This window comes from Trifolium pratense, linkage group LG4 (genome assembly GCF_020283565.1).
Source record: "Trifolium pratense cultivar HEN17-A07 linkage group LG4, ARS_RC_1.1, whole genome shotgun sequence".
NCBI classification, from domain to species: Eukaryota; Viridiplantae; Streptophyta; class Magnoliopsida; order Fabales; family Fabaceae; genus Trifolium; species Trifolium pratense.
In genome coordinates, this window is record NC_060062.1 from 7,244,096 (window position 1) to 7,263,682 (window position 19,587).

A 19,587-nucleotide genomic window follows, 5' to 3' on the forward strand; every position below is an offset into this window, starting at 1 on the left:
TCCCCCCACAATTCTCCACCATGTGTCCTCGATGGTCCACAAGTTGGCCAAAAGCTTTGTTATTATCCCCCAAAAGGTGATAGGTGTCGACCTTATTGAGTACTTAGAGAAAAATGGCGAGTACTCGTCATTTTTCTCTGAATGCTAAACAAATCTATATTGAAATAATGGAGTAGTATATCTTTCTTCCATTTCTTTACCTCAACGCCAATGAGCGATCACTCACACAAGAGGTATCTATTTAAACAAATTTAGGGTCGGTGTTTCCTTGTAGTTTTACTCCCTCCGGTCCTTATTATAAGGAACACTTTGAAAAAATCACACAGACCAATGAAGCACATTTAACATAGTTATTTTCATTTAATACTCTTATAAATTTTAATTTATTCCATGTATACCCTTATTTAATTACTCTTTATTCAACTAACTTACTTATTTTTAAATTCTCTCTCATAATAAATAAGGGCATAAGTGAAATTGAACATTTAAAACATTTGAAAATTGGTCAAAGTTTCTTATAAAAAGGACCAAATTTTTTGCCCTAAGTGTTCCTTATAAAAAGGACCGGAGGGAGTATTTGCTTGTTTGCTTTTCAGTCTTATATTAGAGATTGTTAGATTCTGGTGAAGTGTATATGTAATACCTCTTTGTTGTTCTAAACCCTGTCGTGTGAAAAAAACAAAATTAGGGTTACCTTCAATGGTTCTTTGAATCTAAAGAACAAACGATTATCTTCAATGTTTTTGTGAATCTGAAGAGTGAACATAGATTTAGGGTTTTGTGAAGATTGAATCTGAGTGTGCGCGGTGAAGATTGAATTGTTTTGTGAAGAATGAATTAACAATTACTATTTTGTAAGAGAGAACGAGTGAGAGAGCATGTGTGGAAATGAATGAGTGAGATATAAAGAAAATAAAGAATTAAAATTGAATAAATAAATAAATTCTGTAGGTAAAACTATTCTCCAGCTACTTTGAAAAATGACTTTGGGTTACAAGGCGATTTTATAGTAGTGACATGACCCACAACCAGGGACGGGTTTAAGGGTGGCAAGGGTGAGCTTTGGCCCCTCCCTCCCACCCCTAATGTATATACTATATACTATATATTTAAAGTTGTTATTTTATACATAATTATTATTAATAGACTATAATTGTTATGTATAATATATCATAGTGTAAATTAATTCTATAAATAAATCAATGTAAAATAGTTTTATATCGGTATAATTTGATTCCTATTTACATAAATTACAACTACATTTTATGTAATATTTATTAAAAAAGAAATGGTCTGCCCCCCGTTTAGTTAGTTTCTCGATCCGTCAATGCGCGCAACAACAAATTTTTCTATCGTAAAAATAGGAACAAACTATTTTTTTTGAAATAAAAAAAAAACTTTAGTTTTTCAAATATATATAAAAAAGTATACTGAAAAAAATAACAATAACTAACAAAGGGTATAAATGACAAATCGTATCCTTAAAATACAAACTGCACAGTTCATTAGAAACGCTAAATATGATAGAACTGAACATTTTAAAAAAACAGAGGAAGTATAATTTTAATTTAAGTTTTGGTTCAAAAAAAAATTAAGTTTAAAATAAAATTCTTATCTAATCCTTAAAAACAACTGTAACATATTAAAATAAACCTTAAACGAATTCTAATTCAATTTTCAGTTAAATTAATTTAAAAAATTAAACTACTTTAAAAATTATCTTTAATATTTAATTTTTTTTTCAAGAAAAAGATAAAACAATCAATATTTAATTTATTCAAAAAGAAAATGATATGAATTATCTTCCCGTAGAAGAAAAAAAATCTTACACAAAAAAAAATAAATAGAAATCTGTTTTGTTTTTATAAACTGTTTTTTTTTAATGTAAAATATCAAATCTTTTTAATTCTAGATCAAATCTTTTTAATTCTAGATCAAATCTAAAGTTAAAACAAACTTTTGCGTTCACCAAGTAACGCTAGTTGCAATCAAATAGCAGTATAAATAGTACTCACGCCACTTAATTTTTTTCATTCAGTTCTCTCACTAAGTTTCAAACTCAAAAGAGAGACAACAAGCAACATCCAAAATTCAAAATCATCCAATTCATCATGTCATCATCAACGAAGAAGATCACCCTGAAGTGTCGTGATGGTGAAACATTTGAGATCGACGAGGTGGTTGCGTTGGAATCACAAACAATCAAGCATATGATCGAGGACGATTGTGCTGACAGTGGAATCCCTCTTCCGAATGTAGACGGCAAGATTTTGGCGAAGGTTATTGAATATTGCAAAAAACATGTTCAAGGTGCCAGTTCTGAAGAAGAAAAACCTATTAGTAACGATGATCTTAAAGCATGGGACGATGATTTCGTCAAAGTTGATCAGTGTACACTCTTCGAACTCATTCTGGCTGCAAATTATTTGGACATCAAGAGTTTGTTGGATTGTTTATGTCAGGCTGCAGCAGACATGATCAAGGATAAGACACCGGAGGAGGTTCGCAAGATTTTCAACATAGAGAATGACTTCCATCCGGAGGAAGAGGCGGAAGTTCGTCGGGAAAATCAATGGGCTTTTGATTGATTATAATTTAACATCTTACAAGTCATGTTGACTTCTTTTTTTTCTATGCTTTCGTTATTTTTTATTTGACATTTAGAATTATATATGCTTAATTAGTACTTTTACTATTTTCAGTTTATATCTATTTTTATTTCAGTTTATATGCTTGCATCTTGGTGATGAATCTGAATATCAACAATTCATTAGTAAAACAAAATTAATGGTAGCAAGTAGCAACACATTGTAACCTTGTTTTTATCACACTCTTCAATTTGAAATTTGTTTAAATTTAAATCCTACCTAAATACTGTATTACTGTATAAATTTTTATACAAGCAGAACATATAAGCTCTGTTTGGCAATGCCAAATTTGAGCTTATAGCTTTTAGCTTATAAGCTGATATGATAAATTGATACGTCTGACAATCGATCTTTGAAATCAACAACGCAATGGCATTGGAGTGGCAAACGATCAAGCACATGATCGAGGACAATTGTGCCAATGACACTAAAATCCTTGTTCCCTACGTAATCGGGAAAATTTTGAGTGAACGTTATTGAGTATTGTAAGAAGCATGTTGATGCTGCAAGTTCCGAAGAAAAACCTTTTGATGAAGAATGGTCTTAAGCCTTGAACACTGAATTTGTCAAGGTTTATTATATGTATAAGATTGTCGCTGACATGATGAAGCGTAGAAGCCCGAGGAGAATCGCATGATTTTCAACATTGTGAATGATTACGGTCCAGATGAAGAGGAACAAATTCGTCTCGAAAAACAATGAGCATTTGAATGATTATATAACTAATTATTACATAGTTTAAAGTTGATTAAGGATATATAGAGCCATAGTTTAGACTTTAGAGTTCAAATTAGTTCTCAAAGAAATTGATTCTTGATTTCATGTTTGAAACTATTAATAATGCTACAGTTTGTGTGTCTATATTTTAGAACACAAAAGTCTAAAAATTTATCATGTCATAATGTTGGTTATATATGTGTGGCATGACGAAATTTAGAGACATTCAAAGAAATTTCAAACCAAAGCCACGCCTCTAATGAAAACTAAAAAGCTTGCTTGAAGACATGCAGCAAATGTAGTTAAGCATGGATAAAACAGGAGCTTAGCTGCTCTGTGTAGTACCCATGCCTCAAGAGCTTACACAAAAGCCATTGTTCTTATAAGGCCTTCCAAGACAAGAGTATAATAGTTATGGCCTAATTGAGTTACTTGATTAGCAAGTAATCATTCTCTAACACTGAATAACTAAAAACAGATACATGTTCTGATTGGCTCCTCATCATGAGTCATGAATGATGATGTTTGCATTTGACTCCATATTCCAATGAATGAGAGTTAGAGACGCAGCAAAGAGAGAGATACATACATACTAGCCAAAAAGAGGGTAGCTTCTTCCAGTTGAGAGACCAGACGCCGGATAGAGTTTAACACTTTTGCATCATTTAAACACTCTTAAACTAAAAGTTGCAATTTATTTGCAATATCTGTTTTTCAAGTAGTCTAGTAGTTAGAATTTTACTTTTTAAAAGCGAATAACTGAATATAACAAGGTTCAAAGTCCGGTCCCTGCTATGTTTTGATTTTACATATACGACTAATATTTTTTGATGATATACTAATTATTATATTTATTGAATATTAAATGTGTTATATTTTGTACCAAAAAAAAAATTGTTATATTAATTATCAACTATATCCCATGAACTTAGTTTAGTTGACAGTGACATTGCATTATATATGCAACGAGCTGAAGTTCAAACCCTGGTCATCCCACCTATCTATCTAAAGGGAGGAAATTTTAGCCACTAAACTACATGACAAAAAAAAAAGTATCAACTATTATACATTGACTTCATTTAGAAAAAATAAAAAAGAATGAAAGTTTTGACTAAACTTAATTTATTTCCAATTTGCAAAAACAAAATTAAAAAATATCACCAACGTACTATAACTTGTTTGCAGTATATATAATTAACCTACAAAGGTTATCTCATACCATAGTGATTTCTAAAGCTTGAAAATATAGGAGCTACACTACAAGCTAGCAAAGCATCATGAAATTTCAATCTCTTGTTCTTTTCCTCCTTGTTTTGTTGGTCTCTATGGCCATGAATCAAGCTATACCTGGCGGTTATACCCCGATCAAGAACATCAATGATCCATATGTGATTGAAATTGCCCGTTTCGCTGTCACCGAACACAACAAAGGATTAAGGACGAAGCTACATTTCATGAAGGTCATCAGGGGTGAATCGCAAGTTGTTGCGGGGATCAACTACCGCCTCAAACTTTCTGCGAGCTACGGTTCTAGCTCTAGAAGTGATCCATATGTGGCCGAAGTATTAGACAGGCCACAACAACACTTTAGGAATCTCACTTCCTTTTCACCCGTCAACTAGTTATGTGATCTTATAGTATAATTCTCATGTACTATGTCTTATTGTCATACCAATAAAATTTTATACTTCGTATAATATAATCAAAATTTATACTAGCTTCTTTGTTATAATTTTCTCGAAAATTCTATTTGAGCCATTGAAAAGGGGAGATTATCAATATTCTTGGATTGAATGAGAGAGAGAAAAATGATCATGTGTTTTACTATAGACTTATGTTTTGTGAATGCTTTGGTCTATAAAATGTATTTTCTTGAAGTTGCAGAGTCTACTTCTTTGATCGTCATTATTTAGTTATGAAGAAAATGTATTTTTTGAGAAAGACAATTGATTATTATCACAATAAAAATCCCCAAATTGGGTTTATCAAAATAAAAAATCAATAAATCAAGTCACTCACATATGTAATCCGATCACGTTACTCTAATAATCGAACCCAATTTTGTTAGAAGATATCATTGTAAATAAATTTGTAATTGTCAAATCCTTTTTGTTAATAGAAATTGCATCTTTTAAAGTGAATTGAATGTGAAGTGAAAAAATTAAAATCAATTCCTTGACTCTGAAAATTCTTTATTATGAGTTCTTGCATTTCATTGACAATGTCATTAATCTTTTTTCAATTTAGATAGTATTCGTTAATACTTAATATAACATTCAAATTGAAAACGACGATTGGAATAAATAAATTGTAGAACATTTACATATTGGTATTATGTATGTATGTGTGTGCGTGCGTCCGCATGTATTAAAATAAATAAAATATGTTCATTATAGTGCTAGGCCTTGCTCCATGTTTGTATTTTTGTTATGTTTTCCCTTGTCTTGGCTCTTCTCGTGCCTTGATTTGTGGTTTAATAAACTTTTAGCCATTCAAAAAAAAAATGTATTATGTATGTGCGTGTTCTATCAACTATTGAAACCTGAACGGATATAGAAGAATTTTCTAATACAAACAACAAAGTATCCCATTCTTTTATGGGTAAATGATCATTTACCCCCCTGCAAAATAAGCAAATTTTCGTTTACCCCCCTGCACAGATTTTTTTTCTGTTTACCCCCTTGCAAAAAATAGATTCCCTCATTTCGCCCCCTGGGTGTACAGCAGGACAAGTGACTATGCAAACCTGTTGACGTGGCTTGTACATGTGGAAAAAATAATTTATATTTATTTTTTAAATTCCACGTCAGATAATATTTTTTTTAAAAATAATAATAATTTTTTTCCTACAAAATAAAAAAAATTCTGTTTTTTTCCCCAAAATTTTTTAAAAAAATTCCTACAAAAAAAATTAATTTTTTTTTCATACAAATGATTTTAAAAAAATTTCCAACAAAAAAAAAATTTCCTCCCAAAATAAAAAAAAAATGAATTTTCTTATTTTTCTCCCAAAATAAAGATTTACTCCGAAATAAAGTTTATTTCCGAAATAAAAATTTTAAAGATTTATTTTCAAACTTTTTGAATTAAAAAAAACATAATCTTTATTTTTTAAAAACAAAACTTTATTTTTTGTTATTCTTTTTGAATTAAAAAAAATCGAAAAAGATTTTAAAAAAATATATATAAAATAGAAAAACAAGTTTTATTGGTGTTTTCCCCTTCTATCAAAACCATTTGCCCTAAAACTAGAAAAATATAAAGAAGCAGAAGACAATAATGAAGTAGAAGATGATTTCGGCGATTGAAGAAGACGACGACAAATACAATCATGACGGTGGAAGCAAACGATTACGGCGAAGATTCTGTTTTTTTTTAATTAAAAAAGATTTGAAAATAAATCTTTATTTTTGGAGTAAAATAAGAAAATTCGTTTTTTATTTTATTTTAGGAAAAAAAAAACTCAATAATTTTGTACGAAAAAAAAAAAAGTTATTTCTAGGAAATTTTTTTTAAAATTTTGAAAGAAAAAAAAAACAAAATTCGTTTTTTAAATTTTGTATGAAAAAAAAAATTTATTTTATTTTTTTGAAAAAAAAATTATCTGACGTGGAATTTAAAAATAAATATAAATGATTTTTTTCCATGTGTACAAGCCACGTCAGCAAATTTGCACAGTCACTTGTCCTGCTGTACACCCAGGGGGCGAAATGAGAGAATCTATTTTTTGCAGGGGGGTAAACAGAAAAAAAATCTGTGCAAGGGGGTAAATGAAAATTTCCTTATTTTGCAGGGGGGTAAATGATCATTTACCCTTCTTTTATTCTAACAATTTGCTATTAAAAAAGAAAATCTGATCAAGATAAAAACAATACATGGTACTGACTAATCAATAACGTCACTTATGCAATTAGTTGAAAGTTGAACATAACTTGCGAATTTCCCCATCAACACCACTCTTCACTCCAATGTTGCTCATTTTGACCATTGATTTTCCAAACTCAACATTAAATCTTAATAACCATTAATTTTGACCATTGATTTTCCAAACACCAATAACACTACAATTCCATACACAATCGTTAGTTGATTTAGTGGTGATTAACGCTGAACTTGGTAGAGAATACCACAGATCGATCCCCCGTAACTGTGATCGATAGAGGGCTGGAACTAATGAATTTAGATTTATTCCACTATGTCCTTAATTTAAAATTCAGTATGGTATTAGTGAATTCAACAACCATGACCATTGATGAACCAAAACTCACGATTACCTCTTTTCACCAATGTAGTAGTCTTGTTTCAATCAAATTATCCACTACAAATCTTCTATTATGGAAATCGCAAATACTCTCACTCATTAGAAGCCTTGGCCTTGAACTTCACATTACAAGTTTAGAAAAACCAGCAGATGAAGTCATTGATTTTGCAGGAAAGAAAACAAAAAATGCACAAAAAGAGCAATGGGTGATGAATGATGGGCTACTTACTTCATGGCTTCTCAGTAACATGAAAAAAGTTCTAAGCATGATCTATGGAAGGGATACAACTTATTCAATATGGACAACAGTCCATGATCAACTATTGCCTAACACCAAAAGTAGTGAGGCTCGGTTGAAAGATAACTTATATGGCATAAAAAAAGGATCTCTGTCGACCCTGGATGAATACATATGAAAATTCAAAGAAATATGTGACAAACTTGCAGCAATTGGCACACCACTCTCAGATGCGGACAAAGTTTTTCAAGTCTCAAAAGGGCTTGAAAACAAATACAAGGATTTTAGAATTGTGGTTTTATCAAAACCCTCATATCCTTCTTTAAATCAATTTATAATATCTTTGCAGAAATTTGAACAGGTTTATCTTGGGGAAGAAAAACCATCTCGTGATCATAACCATGCTTTTCTTAGCGTCTGATGACAGTCAATTATACGATGTTTTTAGTACTATTTTAGAGTAGTTTTAGTAGCAATTGAAGACCAAATACAAATACAAGCAAATACCTAAATTTACGAAGTTACTTGTCCAAGAATCAAGGAAAGTGGAAAATGCATAAAAAAGGGCAAAAAAAGGAAAGAATTGAAGAATCCATCGTACCCACGATGGATGGCCATCGTAGAACGATGAAGAAATACCACATTGTATAAAAAACACAATAACTTGAGCTACGATTATCGGATCGAGACCTGTGACCATGCGTTGGAGCGCTATGACAAAGAGCTACAACTTTTGTATTGAAGCAACAATCTAATTATAGACACTATCGTGGCTACGATGGATTACATCATGGCCATGATGAGAAGAACAAACTGCGCAACAAACTTGGTTCCATCGTACCACGATGAGATTGATCGCAACACGATGAAAGGCGGTTTAACAACAAAGAATATATGAAGCAAATCTTTCATCGTACCACGATAAGATCCATCGTGGCCATGATGAGGCAAATTTGAACACCATCGTGGCTACGATGGATACGATGGGTCGCAGGAAAAAGCTCAAACTCAGTTGAAAAACTATAAATAGAGCTCTCCTCCTTCATAATTATTCATTCAGAAGTTCAGAGAACTATAAGCTCTCTAAAGAGCAAAGGAGAAGGAGGCAAGGAGGGCTAAGAAGCTCTCAAGAGAGGGAAACTCTCCCCCACCATAGGGAGACGAAACTTCCTCCGCAAGGAATCGAGATTATTTTTATTCATGTTTTCTTTATTGTTCAATATGCTTAATAGTAGCTAAGTCCCTTTAGGTTAGGGCAAGTAGATGAACTCCCCTAGGACTGCTTGAGACATGTAATCTGGTTATTTTCCAAGTCTATTTACAAATTGCTATTCATTTATTATATGTTAGTATCTGTATTTATTGTTTTATACACTAGCATATATGAACTCGTGCATATTCTGTTAGTAATTAAGGTCGAAATGGATATCGTGACACATCTAAGACTTCGGAAACAAAGAGATACTATAACCTAGTTATATGAGACCATTAAATTCAGTATCTGCTGTTAGGTTTGAGATTAAGAATCACATATAGTTAAATTATGTACTGATATTAAGGAACCAATCACGCTAGAAAACTTGTTAAATTAGGAACCTCTAAAGGTAAGGATGCCCATTAAAGGTTGAACTCATTAAGGTAAGGACAAGAAATAACGAAGGCTAAACATAGTTTGAATGATTCACCCTAAGCAGATTACAATAGAAGTATATTTATACTAGGCTTACTTTAATAGAAATTAATCTCCAGATAATGCTTCAATAGTGAGCAGATATAGCGTCAGTTACCAAGCAGAAATGGGGGTGGGATTTGAAAGCATTTAACATACTTTTATCATCTTGAACTCTTTCTTTTATCTTTAGTCTTATATTATCTAACTCTATCTCAAAACTTTTTCCAAACAAACAAAGCGAAAGCAAAACTATCATAATTCCTAACCGAAACTGGTAGCTTTGGCACAATCCCTGTGGAGACGATAACTTACTACTTTATTACTTGGTAGCGATTCTGTACACTTGCAGAGCCACCATCAGCGTCCGAGGAAGAGGAAGAAATATGTGCGGTGGTAGAAGCAATTTTAGAGGACATCACACACAAAGTTTCGTGCACAATCATCCTCGTAGCAGCCACAACTATCAAGCTCTCAACTCCAAAGTTCCACCAAATTCTAACAATAACCGGAAGGGGCCACCAAGTTAGCAAACTAAGGGAATCATGTCAAATATGTGGCGGAACAAATCACATTGCCAAAAATTGTTATTACAGATATGAATACAACGCTAGTGTAGAAGAAAACACTCAAGAAGTGTTGGTAGCATTGAATCATAATTCTAAATTCATTAAGAACCACTTGGTACCAGAACTGACCCTGAACCAGATTAAACTGGTCATGAAAGTCAAAATAAATAAAAGTGACATGCGATAATATTATAACGAATACGAATTTTACAAAATTCTAACATGGACCACTTCATCAAGTGGTCCATGGTGGACCAGTCATGAATAACATTATAACGAATACGAATTTTACAAAATCCACCGTTGAATTGAAAGTTTATATCATATATAACATCCATAGAAAAATTGAAAATCATTTGATATGTTATTAACGTTAATCTTGATAGATCTCAATAACATGTCAAATGATTTTAAAAAAAATTAAAAAAATTTATAGATGATCTATACGATATAAACTTTCAATCCAACAATGAATTTCGTAAAATTCATATTCGGTAAATCACTTGTCCACGGTGAACCACTTGTGAAGGTGGTCCACCTTAATATTAGTCATGGATTGCATATTCATAAAAATAAATTAAATAACACATATTTGAAAAAGAGAATCACATGTATAAACTCGTAGCCACCCCCCCCCCCCCCCCCCCCCCCCCCACCACCCCCCACCACATATAAAATGTCACTGCAATTTTTATCAATTAAGTTGTACTCACCAGACTTGGTGTTCAGCTATATTGATCCATTAAAGGTTGCTATTTATTTTCTAACCAATCAAAATCTTAATTTATATGCCTATTATAATATTATAATTGAGATTATGTAATTTAGAGATCGACAATAGCTATTTAAAAAGACTTTTTAGAAAAACCTCTCTCTAAGAATTCATTGGAGATCCACATTCATCCAATCAACTCAATATATTATTATACAACAAATTTTAAAATATTTTTGCAATTTGGCAGAATACAATATATTCGTTGAATATCAGTGTAAAACTATTTTACATTGTTCGTTAAATATCATATTTTCTCATTATATATATATATATATATATATATATATATATATATATATAGGGAGGGATCAAATTACATCGGCGTAATATTTGAGTAATGTTACGCCGCTCAATAATGCTTTAACGAATACAAATTTTATAAAATCCACCGTTTGATTGAAAGTTTATATCATATAGATCATCTATGTTAGAATTTATAACAATTTAAAATCGTTTGATATGTTATTGAGATCGATCAAGATGAACGATATTCAATAAAAACGCATAAACCATTAATCTTGATTGGTCTCAATAACATACCAAACGATTTTAGATTTTTGTAAAAATTAATATGGATGATCTATACGATATAAGCTTTCAATCCAACGGTGAATTTTGTAAAATTTGTATTCGTTAAAGCGTTATTGAGTGGTGTAACATTACTCAAATGTTACACCGGTGTAATTTGATCTCTCCCATATATATATATATATTTGTGAACACTCATTACTTTAAAGTTTAGTCAAATAAATACTTTTTTTTGTTACCATGATATTGGTACGAAGTTTCCATCATTGTTACCAAATTTTTTCCATATGCATAAGCTAGAAATTAAACTCCGACAACATGCTTAAGAAGATCAAAATTCTTACCACTTAATCAATTCGTTGTTGGTTTATCGTCAAACATTTAACTCTCAAAATAATCTAAACATGTATTATATAATATTTTATTTGGATAAATTACATGCTATGATTTTTTTTTATAGAACGCGTGTGAGATATGTTTGATTTTTTTTTTTCATTATTAATTTTAACCAATATAAAGTTTTATTTTACTTCTTTCCAAAAAAAAAAAAATCGTATTTTGCCTCTAAAAATTTAAAAAATATAAAATTCAAATTTAAAAAATTCGGAAATTCAATTTTCCATTTCAAAATTCCAGCGCTTCCTCTAAAAAATCCCCAAAAATAACCCAACCGTTACACCAAAAAATCCCCCAAACATTTTCTCCGTCTATAAAAACCCAAACCCATTTCTCTCTCTTTCTCTCTCACCCTAGAAACCCTTTTCAACACATTTTCATTTCTAGGTTTATTTCAATTTCTTCTCAAAAATCTCTCAAAATGCGTCAAATCCTTCACATCCAAGGTGGCCAATGCGGTAACCAAATCGGTGCCAAATTCTGGGAAGTTGTTTGTGCTGAACATGGAATCGATCCAACTGGACGTTACGTCGGTGACTCAGATCTTCAACTTGAAAGGATCGATGTTTACTACAATGAAGCAAGTGGTGGTAGATTTGTTCCTAGAGCGGTTCTTATGGATCTTGAACCGGGTACTATGGATAGTATCCGCTCTGGACCGTACGGTCAGATCTTTAGACCGGATAACTTTGTTTTTGGTCAGAGTGGTGCTGGTAATAACTGGGCTAAGGGTCATTATACTGAAGGCGCTGAACTTATTGATTCTGTTCTTGATGTTGTTCGTAAAGAAGCTGAGAACTGTGATTGCTTGCAGGGTATGGTTTTTTTTGACTTGTTTTCAAATTAGGGTTTTGTTGATTTCTTTAAGTGTTGATGGATTTTTTAGTGTTTGTTAGTAGAAATGAAGTTGTAGTTGAAGTTTTGATGTGTTTTTGTATGTGTTTGTGTTGATTTAGCGTTTCTTTGATTTTTAAATTGTTAGATTTGTTCATGTTTGTTCGTTTTGTTGGTTAGTAGAAATGAAGTGTTGATGTGTTTTTTTCAGAGATTTAGTATGTGATTTTGTAACGTGTATGTGTTGATTTATGGTTTTCAATTGTTGAATTCGTTAGTGTTTGTTTGTTTTATTAGAAGAAATGAAGTTGTAGTTGAAGTGTTTGATGTATTTTTATAGAGATTTGTTGGTGATTTTGTAATGGGTATATGTTGAATTAACTGAAGGTAGCGATCTATGTGTTTTTTGTGGCTGATTGTGAAATGAGATCTATGTTGCTTTTCGGGAGTTTTGTGGGTTGTTTTTGAATGGGTGGGTGTGTTTGTTTGTTTGTTTTTCTAGCATGAATTGTGTTGTTGCTGTTGATTGAGTATTCGATTGGATTTTGTATGTGGTTGTTTTTCTTCTTTCATTTCTGTTGCTGTTAATTGAGTATTTGATTTGTTTTACTAGCATGCATTGTTGATTTTTAACTTCCTTATGTTTGTTGTGTGGCTGATTATGAAATGGGTGTGGTGTGTTTTATGGTTGTGTGCAGGATTTCAAGTATGCCATTCACTTGGTGGTGGAACTGGGTCTGGAATGGGAACCCTTCTCATCTCAAAGATCAGGGAAGAGTACCCAGACAGGATGATGCTTACTTTCTCTGTTTTCCCTTCTCCTAAGGTTTCTGACACTGTGGTTGAACCCTACAATGCCACTCTATCTGTTCACCAGCTTGTTGAAAATGCAGATGAAGTCATGGTTCTTGACAATGAAGCTTTGTATGACATTTGCTTCCGCATTCTGAAGCTCAGCAACCCAAGCTGTAAGCTAGCTAGCTATTTCGGAGTCTCTATATTGAACTTTTTGTTTAGACTTGTCATTTCTTGTGGTTTTATATTTGAGTATTTGTTTAGTAATGTGTTTGATTTTCTTTGGTGCTGCAGTTGGTGATCTCAATCATTTGATATCCGCAACTATGTCTGGTGTCACATGTTGTTTGAGGTTCCCTGGTCAACTTAACTCCGATCTTAGGAAGCTTGCTGTGAATCTTATTCCATTCCCCCGTCTTCACTTTTTCATGGTGGGATTTGCACCTTTGACCTCACGAGGCTCTCAGCAGTACAGGACTCTCAGTGTCCCAGAGCTTACCCAGCAAATGTGGGATGCCAAGAACATGATGTGTGCTGCTGACCCTAGGCATGGACGATACCTCACTGCTTCAGCCATGTTTAGAGGCAAGATGAGCACCAAGGAAGTTGATGAACAAATGATGAATGTTCAGAACAAGAACTCATCCTACTTTGTTGAATGGATTCCAAACAATGTCAAGTCTACTGTCTGTGACATTCCCCCAACAGGATTGAAGATGGCTTCTACCTTCATTGGAAACTCCACATCCATTCAGGAAATGTTCCGCAGGGTGAGTGAACAGTTTACTGCTATGTTTAGGAGAAAGGCTTTCTTGCATTGGTATACAGGTGAAGGCATGGACGAAATGGAATTCACTGAGGCTGAGAGCAACATGAATGATCTGGTTGCGGAATATCAACAGTACCAAGATGCAACTGCTGATGAGGATGAGTATGGAGAGGAAGAAGGTGAAGAGGAAGAAGAGTATGGACAACATGACATATGATTTTGAATGAAGGTTGGGATAGCTGCAACTTCATGTTGCTGTTTCAAGTTAAGACTAGTTTCCTTATATTTCAGTTACTATTGCTGTAAAATTGTTTTTGGTTTATTTGCTTTTATGTGACCTGTTGGTAGTGAAGAGTTAAACACCTATTATAAGCATCACTTTTTGTTGGAATTTAAGTACCAATATTTGATTCAAATGATTGTCCCCATGGAATTCATTGATTATGTTGTTCTGTTAAGTTTGGATGCCAAATTGATTTTTCAGATACCTTTTGCTACTTGTGTGACATGTTTTTCTGAATTCTTTCTCTTGTCATTGATCTCTGTTTCTCTAAGGCTTGACTAATTTTGGTTTTCTAACGTCCGAAAGGTTATGAGTGTATTTTTCTTTAACGGTCTCATTTTTTTGCCAGTGTTGTATCCTAATTCTTTGAGTTGTTTGAGAATGGGTTGGATGTGGTCAGAAAAGGACCATAATTCTTATTTTACTGTATTTTTTTCTTTCCTTCAATATTGAGAAGGATGGGAGCTATTGACTTTTATTGCTTCAACTCAAACTTTTCTTGAGGAGACAACATCCATTGTAGATGTTGATGAGGGGTTGAGATTCTCTCTAGTGACTTGACTCTTCTTGAAGGGACAAGATCAGATCTAGATGTTGACGAGTTTTTCTCCTGGAATTTTTCTGTCACCGGGGAGTAACCTTACCTGTTACTGAGAGGGTGGGTTCCTTTCCATTTTATATGATATGCAACTAGCTTCCTACGGGCCACCAAACTATGTGTATGAGTCTCTTAGGATAGGTGGGTGATTTGTTCACTTAATGGGATAGGTTCCTCTCCCGTGGAACTTTAACTGGATTGTATCCAGTGTAGTATAGTATCACTTTTATATCTTATAGACATATAGACATAGACATAAAACTATATTTTTAAATCATTAGATTATCATTTGTACATGTATTTTACATGTATATTCATAATTCAGCTCGAGCTTTGATCTAGATCATGGTGTGTTGCACTCTTTTGTGTTTTTGAGTTGCTTTATTCCCTAACGTTTTGTACTCAACTGCGACATATTCTCAAATTTCCTATTTCTTTATAAATTATGTAAATTTTGGTCACTAAATGTGACCTAAATCTGACACTATAATATTTGCATCAAAATTATGAGTTCACTTCATATGTACAATGTTTTAAGGACCACAATTTCATTTTTATAGAACCCAATTTTGTAAAGGAAAAAATAACCTCAACGTGCACACATGCATGGGTCACCGTTAAGGGTATGTTTGGATGAAGTGTATTGGAGAGGGGATGAGAATTTTATTTTTCCTTTTTTATTTTATTTTTTGAATCAAAGCATTACTTTCTTATTTTCAGAAACACAATAAGTACAACCGATTCAAAGGATCTATGTGAGTTTCTAACAAACTAACCCACTATTATAAGATCAAAATCAACTATGCTACTCTAGGCATAAGATAGTAACTTAACATGAATATTAAGTTTCCTGGACAAAGTGCATCTCATAACTATGCTATATATTATACTATCTTCCAAATAGTATTTTTCCTTTTTAAAATTAAAGTTATAAAATATTTTTGTAAATAAATTAATGGAATTAGATTGTCATTAGGAGTGTTCGCGATTCGGTTTGGTTCGATTTTGAGCATAAAAGTCATCCTAACCGCGAGATAAAAATGCATCTGGCTCGGTTTGGTTCGGTTGGTTTTTAAAAAGTCATTCATTCCAATCCAAATCAATGCGGTTAGGATAGATTCGGTTTGCGCGATTTATCACGATATAAAAAATATGATAATTTTTTCAACTTGTTACAAAATAAACATAGGAAATTTTAATTTATTTTATTGTTTACATGATCCAATATGTATATACAAAAATTGCATATACACAATAACTTATTTTTAATACCAACAATATAGTTATGGATCGCATGAAATGATATGTTTTGACAGTCTATTGTTTTATGGACACAATTTGGGTTGATTGCTAATAGTTGATAGAGCTAAGTTATGTATTGCGGTTTGGTTTGATTTGGTTCGGTTTTTTGAAATGAAAACTGCAAACCAAACTAAACCGTGCGGTTTGGAAGAAAAATGATCCGTGCAGTTAAAACTAAATGCGGTTTTTTGCGGTTTCAATTTGGATTGGTTTGGTTTGTGGTTTTACTTTTGGATTGATTCGGATACGATCACCCCTAATCGTCATATAATAATTTCACATTATTTTTTTAATATTTTTACAATCTCAAGTATATATCAAAATATAGATTTAGATCTCCAAAAGTTTTTATTTTTTATTTTTTATTTTTTATTAAAACCAAAACTCTTCTCCAATAATACCCAAGTGTCACACTAGTTTTTATTAGAAAAATTATTGATTGATTATGGATCTACTCTCCCATGTGAGTAAGAAAAATAACCATTTATAATGGTCTAACCAGAATAAAATAAGAAAAACAGGTTGTACCAAAAATAAATAAATAAGAAAAATAGGGGCAACAAGGTTAAAATTTAGGAATAAATAAATAGAAGTCTTCGCAAGACATTTCCTTTTCAAAGCATGCTGTTATCGACATTTTTTCTTATATTCCAGAGCGATGTACATTTTGCATCTAATCCAATTGATGAAAAATCTAAATGGTGGACCATATGACTATGGAATCTCTTACATTACAATGAAGACAGAATCAATAAATAAATCCACATGACTCCCATGTTGTTGCTGCTGAAATGTTTTCAGCTCTACTCCAATGATTATAATAAGATAAGATATTTTGGCAAGCATACGTCGATAAAAAAAGAGATGGATTATTAGTTATTTGGATCAATTTTTTTTTTTGGTCAACAAATTGAAACTGGTTCATTCATCAAAGTTAGAATATCACCAATAATACATCAAATGTAGACAAACTATCTACTATTAGGATAAAGTATGAGATTAATGTAAATTCAAACAAACTATCTAACTATTAGGATAAAGTATGAGATTAATGCAGATTCAAACAAATACAAACTTAAACTCTCGAATTGCTCTTAACTTGTAAATTTACCAAATTCTGGCTAGCTATGCTAGGTGAAAATGAAACAAATGCAACCATAGAAACACCTCGCGCAACAATAAGGGGAGGGGTGTATGGTGGCTCACCGCCACTACCAAAGAGGTAGCAACATTAGTATAGTATTTTTGCCAAATAATTATTTATTTTAGATGTAAAAATCTGTTAAAATATTGTCTCGTATGTGTTGTAGATTTTATGTGCTTATATCTAAAGGTAGGTTTTTTCTTCTTTCCTACTTCCGTTGGACTTATATCTAAAGGTAACTTAGTGACTAGAAATTTCACCCTTAAAGTGGATAAGTGGGACAATCAATGTTCGAACCTCAGCCCCTGCATATATAATGTAATGTCTCTGCCAACTGAGCTAAACTTATGAGACTCTCACAACATGATTTACTAAATACAATAAAAAGTATATAACTAATACATTTGAACCAATTCATGCTCTTTAGTTATAAATATATGGATCATATTTTTTTCGTATTTATTATTGACGAAAGTTCGTCACAAGTTTTTATTTATTTATCAGTGCACAATGGCATAAATTTAAATCAAGTTCTCTGAATCCACACTAATCATTATTATGCACAACATTAAGTGTCCTTACAATAAACCTCTTGATAGAATGTTGAACATATTCTTTGATGAGGGTGAAAGTATGAAGAAGATAATAAAAATTAGATAATAAATTGAGAGATGATAAAACATTAACGGATAAAGAAAGTGTTATATATTATATTATATTAGGTTAAAAAAGAGATAATTTAAATTTGAAATATAAAATTGAAAGAGAAGAGAGAAAAATAGATGAATTAACAAAGAAAGTAATACAAAAATTGAAAAGTAAGATAGAGATAAAAAAGTGGAAAATAATAATAATAAATAATGAAAAGTTATGAGAGAGAATAAAAGTTGAAAGATAAAAAAAAAAGTAAGAAGAAAGATAAATACATAGAGAAAAAATAATAAAGAATCTATATATATAATTCCTAGATAGTTCTCCTACTTTCCATCTTAACCCTAATCCACATCACCCACTTACATCCAATTAAATCACACAATAATGCCACATCACTTCCTTATATTATATCATTTTCATCTCTATTTTTTTTTGTTTCCACATCACTTCCTTATATTATATCATTCTCATCTCTATTTTTTTTTTATATTATATCAATCTCATAATAAATAATAAAGAATTATGTTTCTCCAATTATCCAAAAATTGATGTCACAAGATGTTACAATTTTCTACATTATTATTGAATTATATCTCTCCAATTATCCAAAAATTGATGTCACAAGATGTTACACTTTTCTACATTATTATAACATTTCTTAGTGACAATGAAGATGAACATAGTTGGATTCTCTTTCAACATTTATCTCATTTAAATGTCAACTGTTTTCATAGAAACAACAAAGAGTTTATAATTTAGTCACACAAAAAAATACGAAGAGTGTATACATTATTGACTTAATTACATTATAATTTTAGAGAAGAGTGAAGGTTATGCAAAAAGTTAGGTTATGTGATTGAAATATATAATAACCATTATCATTATCATATTTCATTCAATTTTAGTGTGTCGCCTATGCGTTGCACTATTGCATTGGCTGGCGCACCCCACAAAAAAAAAAATTCATTCAATTTTGATGGTCCGTACTCATTCTCTATACATATAGGTATATATATTGGTTGGAGGAAGTGATAAGTACATCACTTTTATATTATTATTTTCATTTTATAATACTTATTGTTACAATTTATACGAATAATTTTTCAACATTATAATATAAAATACCACATAACACATGTGCATCGCACGGGTGTGGGACTAGTAAAAACATAAAATATTAAAAAGACTATTTTGCCCATAAAAATTAATTTTGTTTATTTGAGGGAAGAATATAAATGTAACAATGTCTATGTAATTAAGTACATTGTTAAATTAGGAAGTCACATTGATTGGCCTTATGGTGAATACCTCGATTAGTCACATTGAAGTGTGCTTCTTTAGAGGTTTTCGGTTTATATCTTTTTAGTGTTATATCTAATGTTGGATTAGTCTTTACATAACAAAATT

The 19,587-nt window shown here is 31.7% G+C and overlaps 2 protein-coding genes across 2 annotated transcripts; both read left to right on the forward strand.

The window, feature by feature from the left end:
* Window positions 1–2,111: 2,111 nt before the first annotated feature.
* Window positions 2,112–2,588, forward strand: LOC123923349 (SKP1-like protein 1A). Its single transcript, XM_045976037.1, has one exon. The coding sequence runs from the start codon at window positions 2,112–2,114 to the stop codon at window positions 2,586–2,588; it is 477 nt and encodes a 158-aa protein (XP_045831993.1).
* A 9,497-nt stretch (window positions 2,589–12,085) lies between these two features.
* Window positions 12,086–14,686, forward strand: LOC123919431 (tubulin beta-1 chain). Its single transcript, XM_045971349.1, has 3 exons — window positions 12,086–12,616; window positions 13,334–13,603; window positions 13,725–14,686. Exons 1-3 carry the CDS (start codon window positions 12,223–12,225, stop codon window positions 14,414–14,416), a joined length of 1,356 nt encoding a protein of 451 aa, XP_045827305.1. The 5' UTR covers window positions 12,086–12,222; the 3' UTR covers window positions 14,417–14,686.
* Window positions 14,687–19,587: the final 4,901 nt, after the last annotated feature.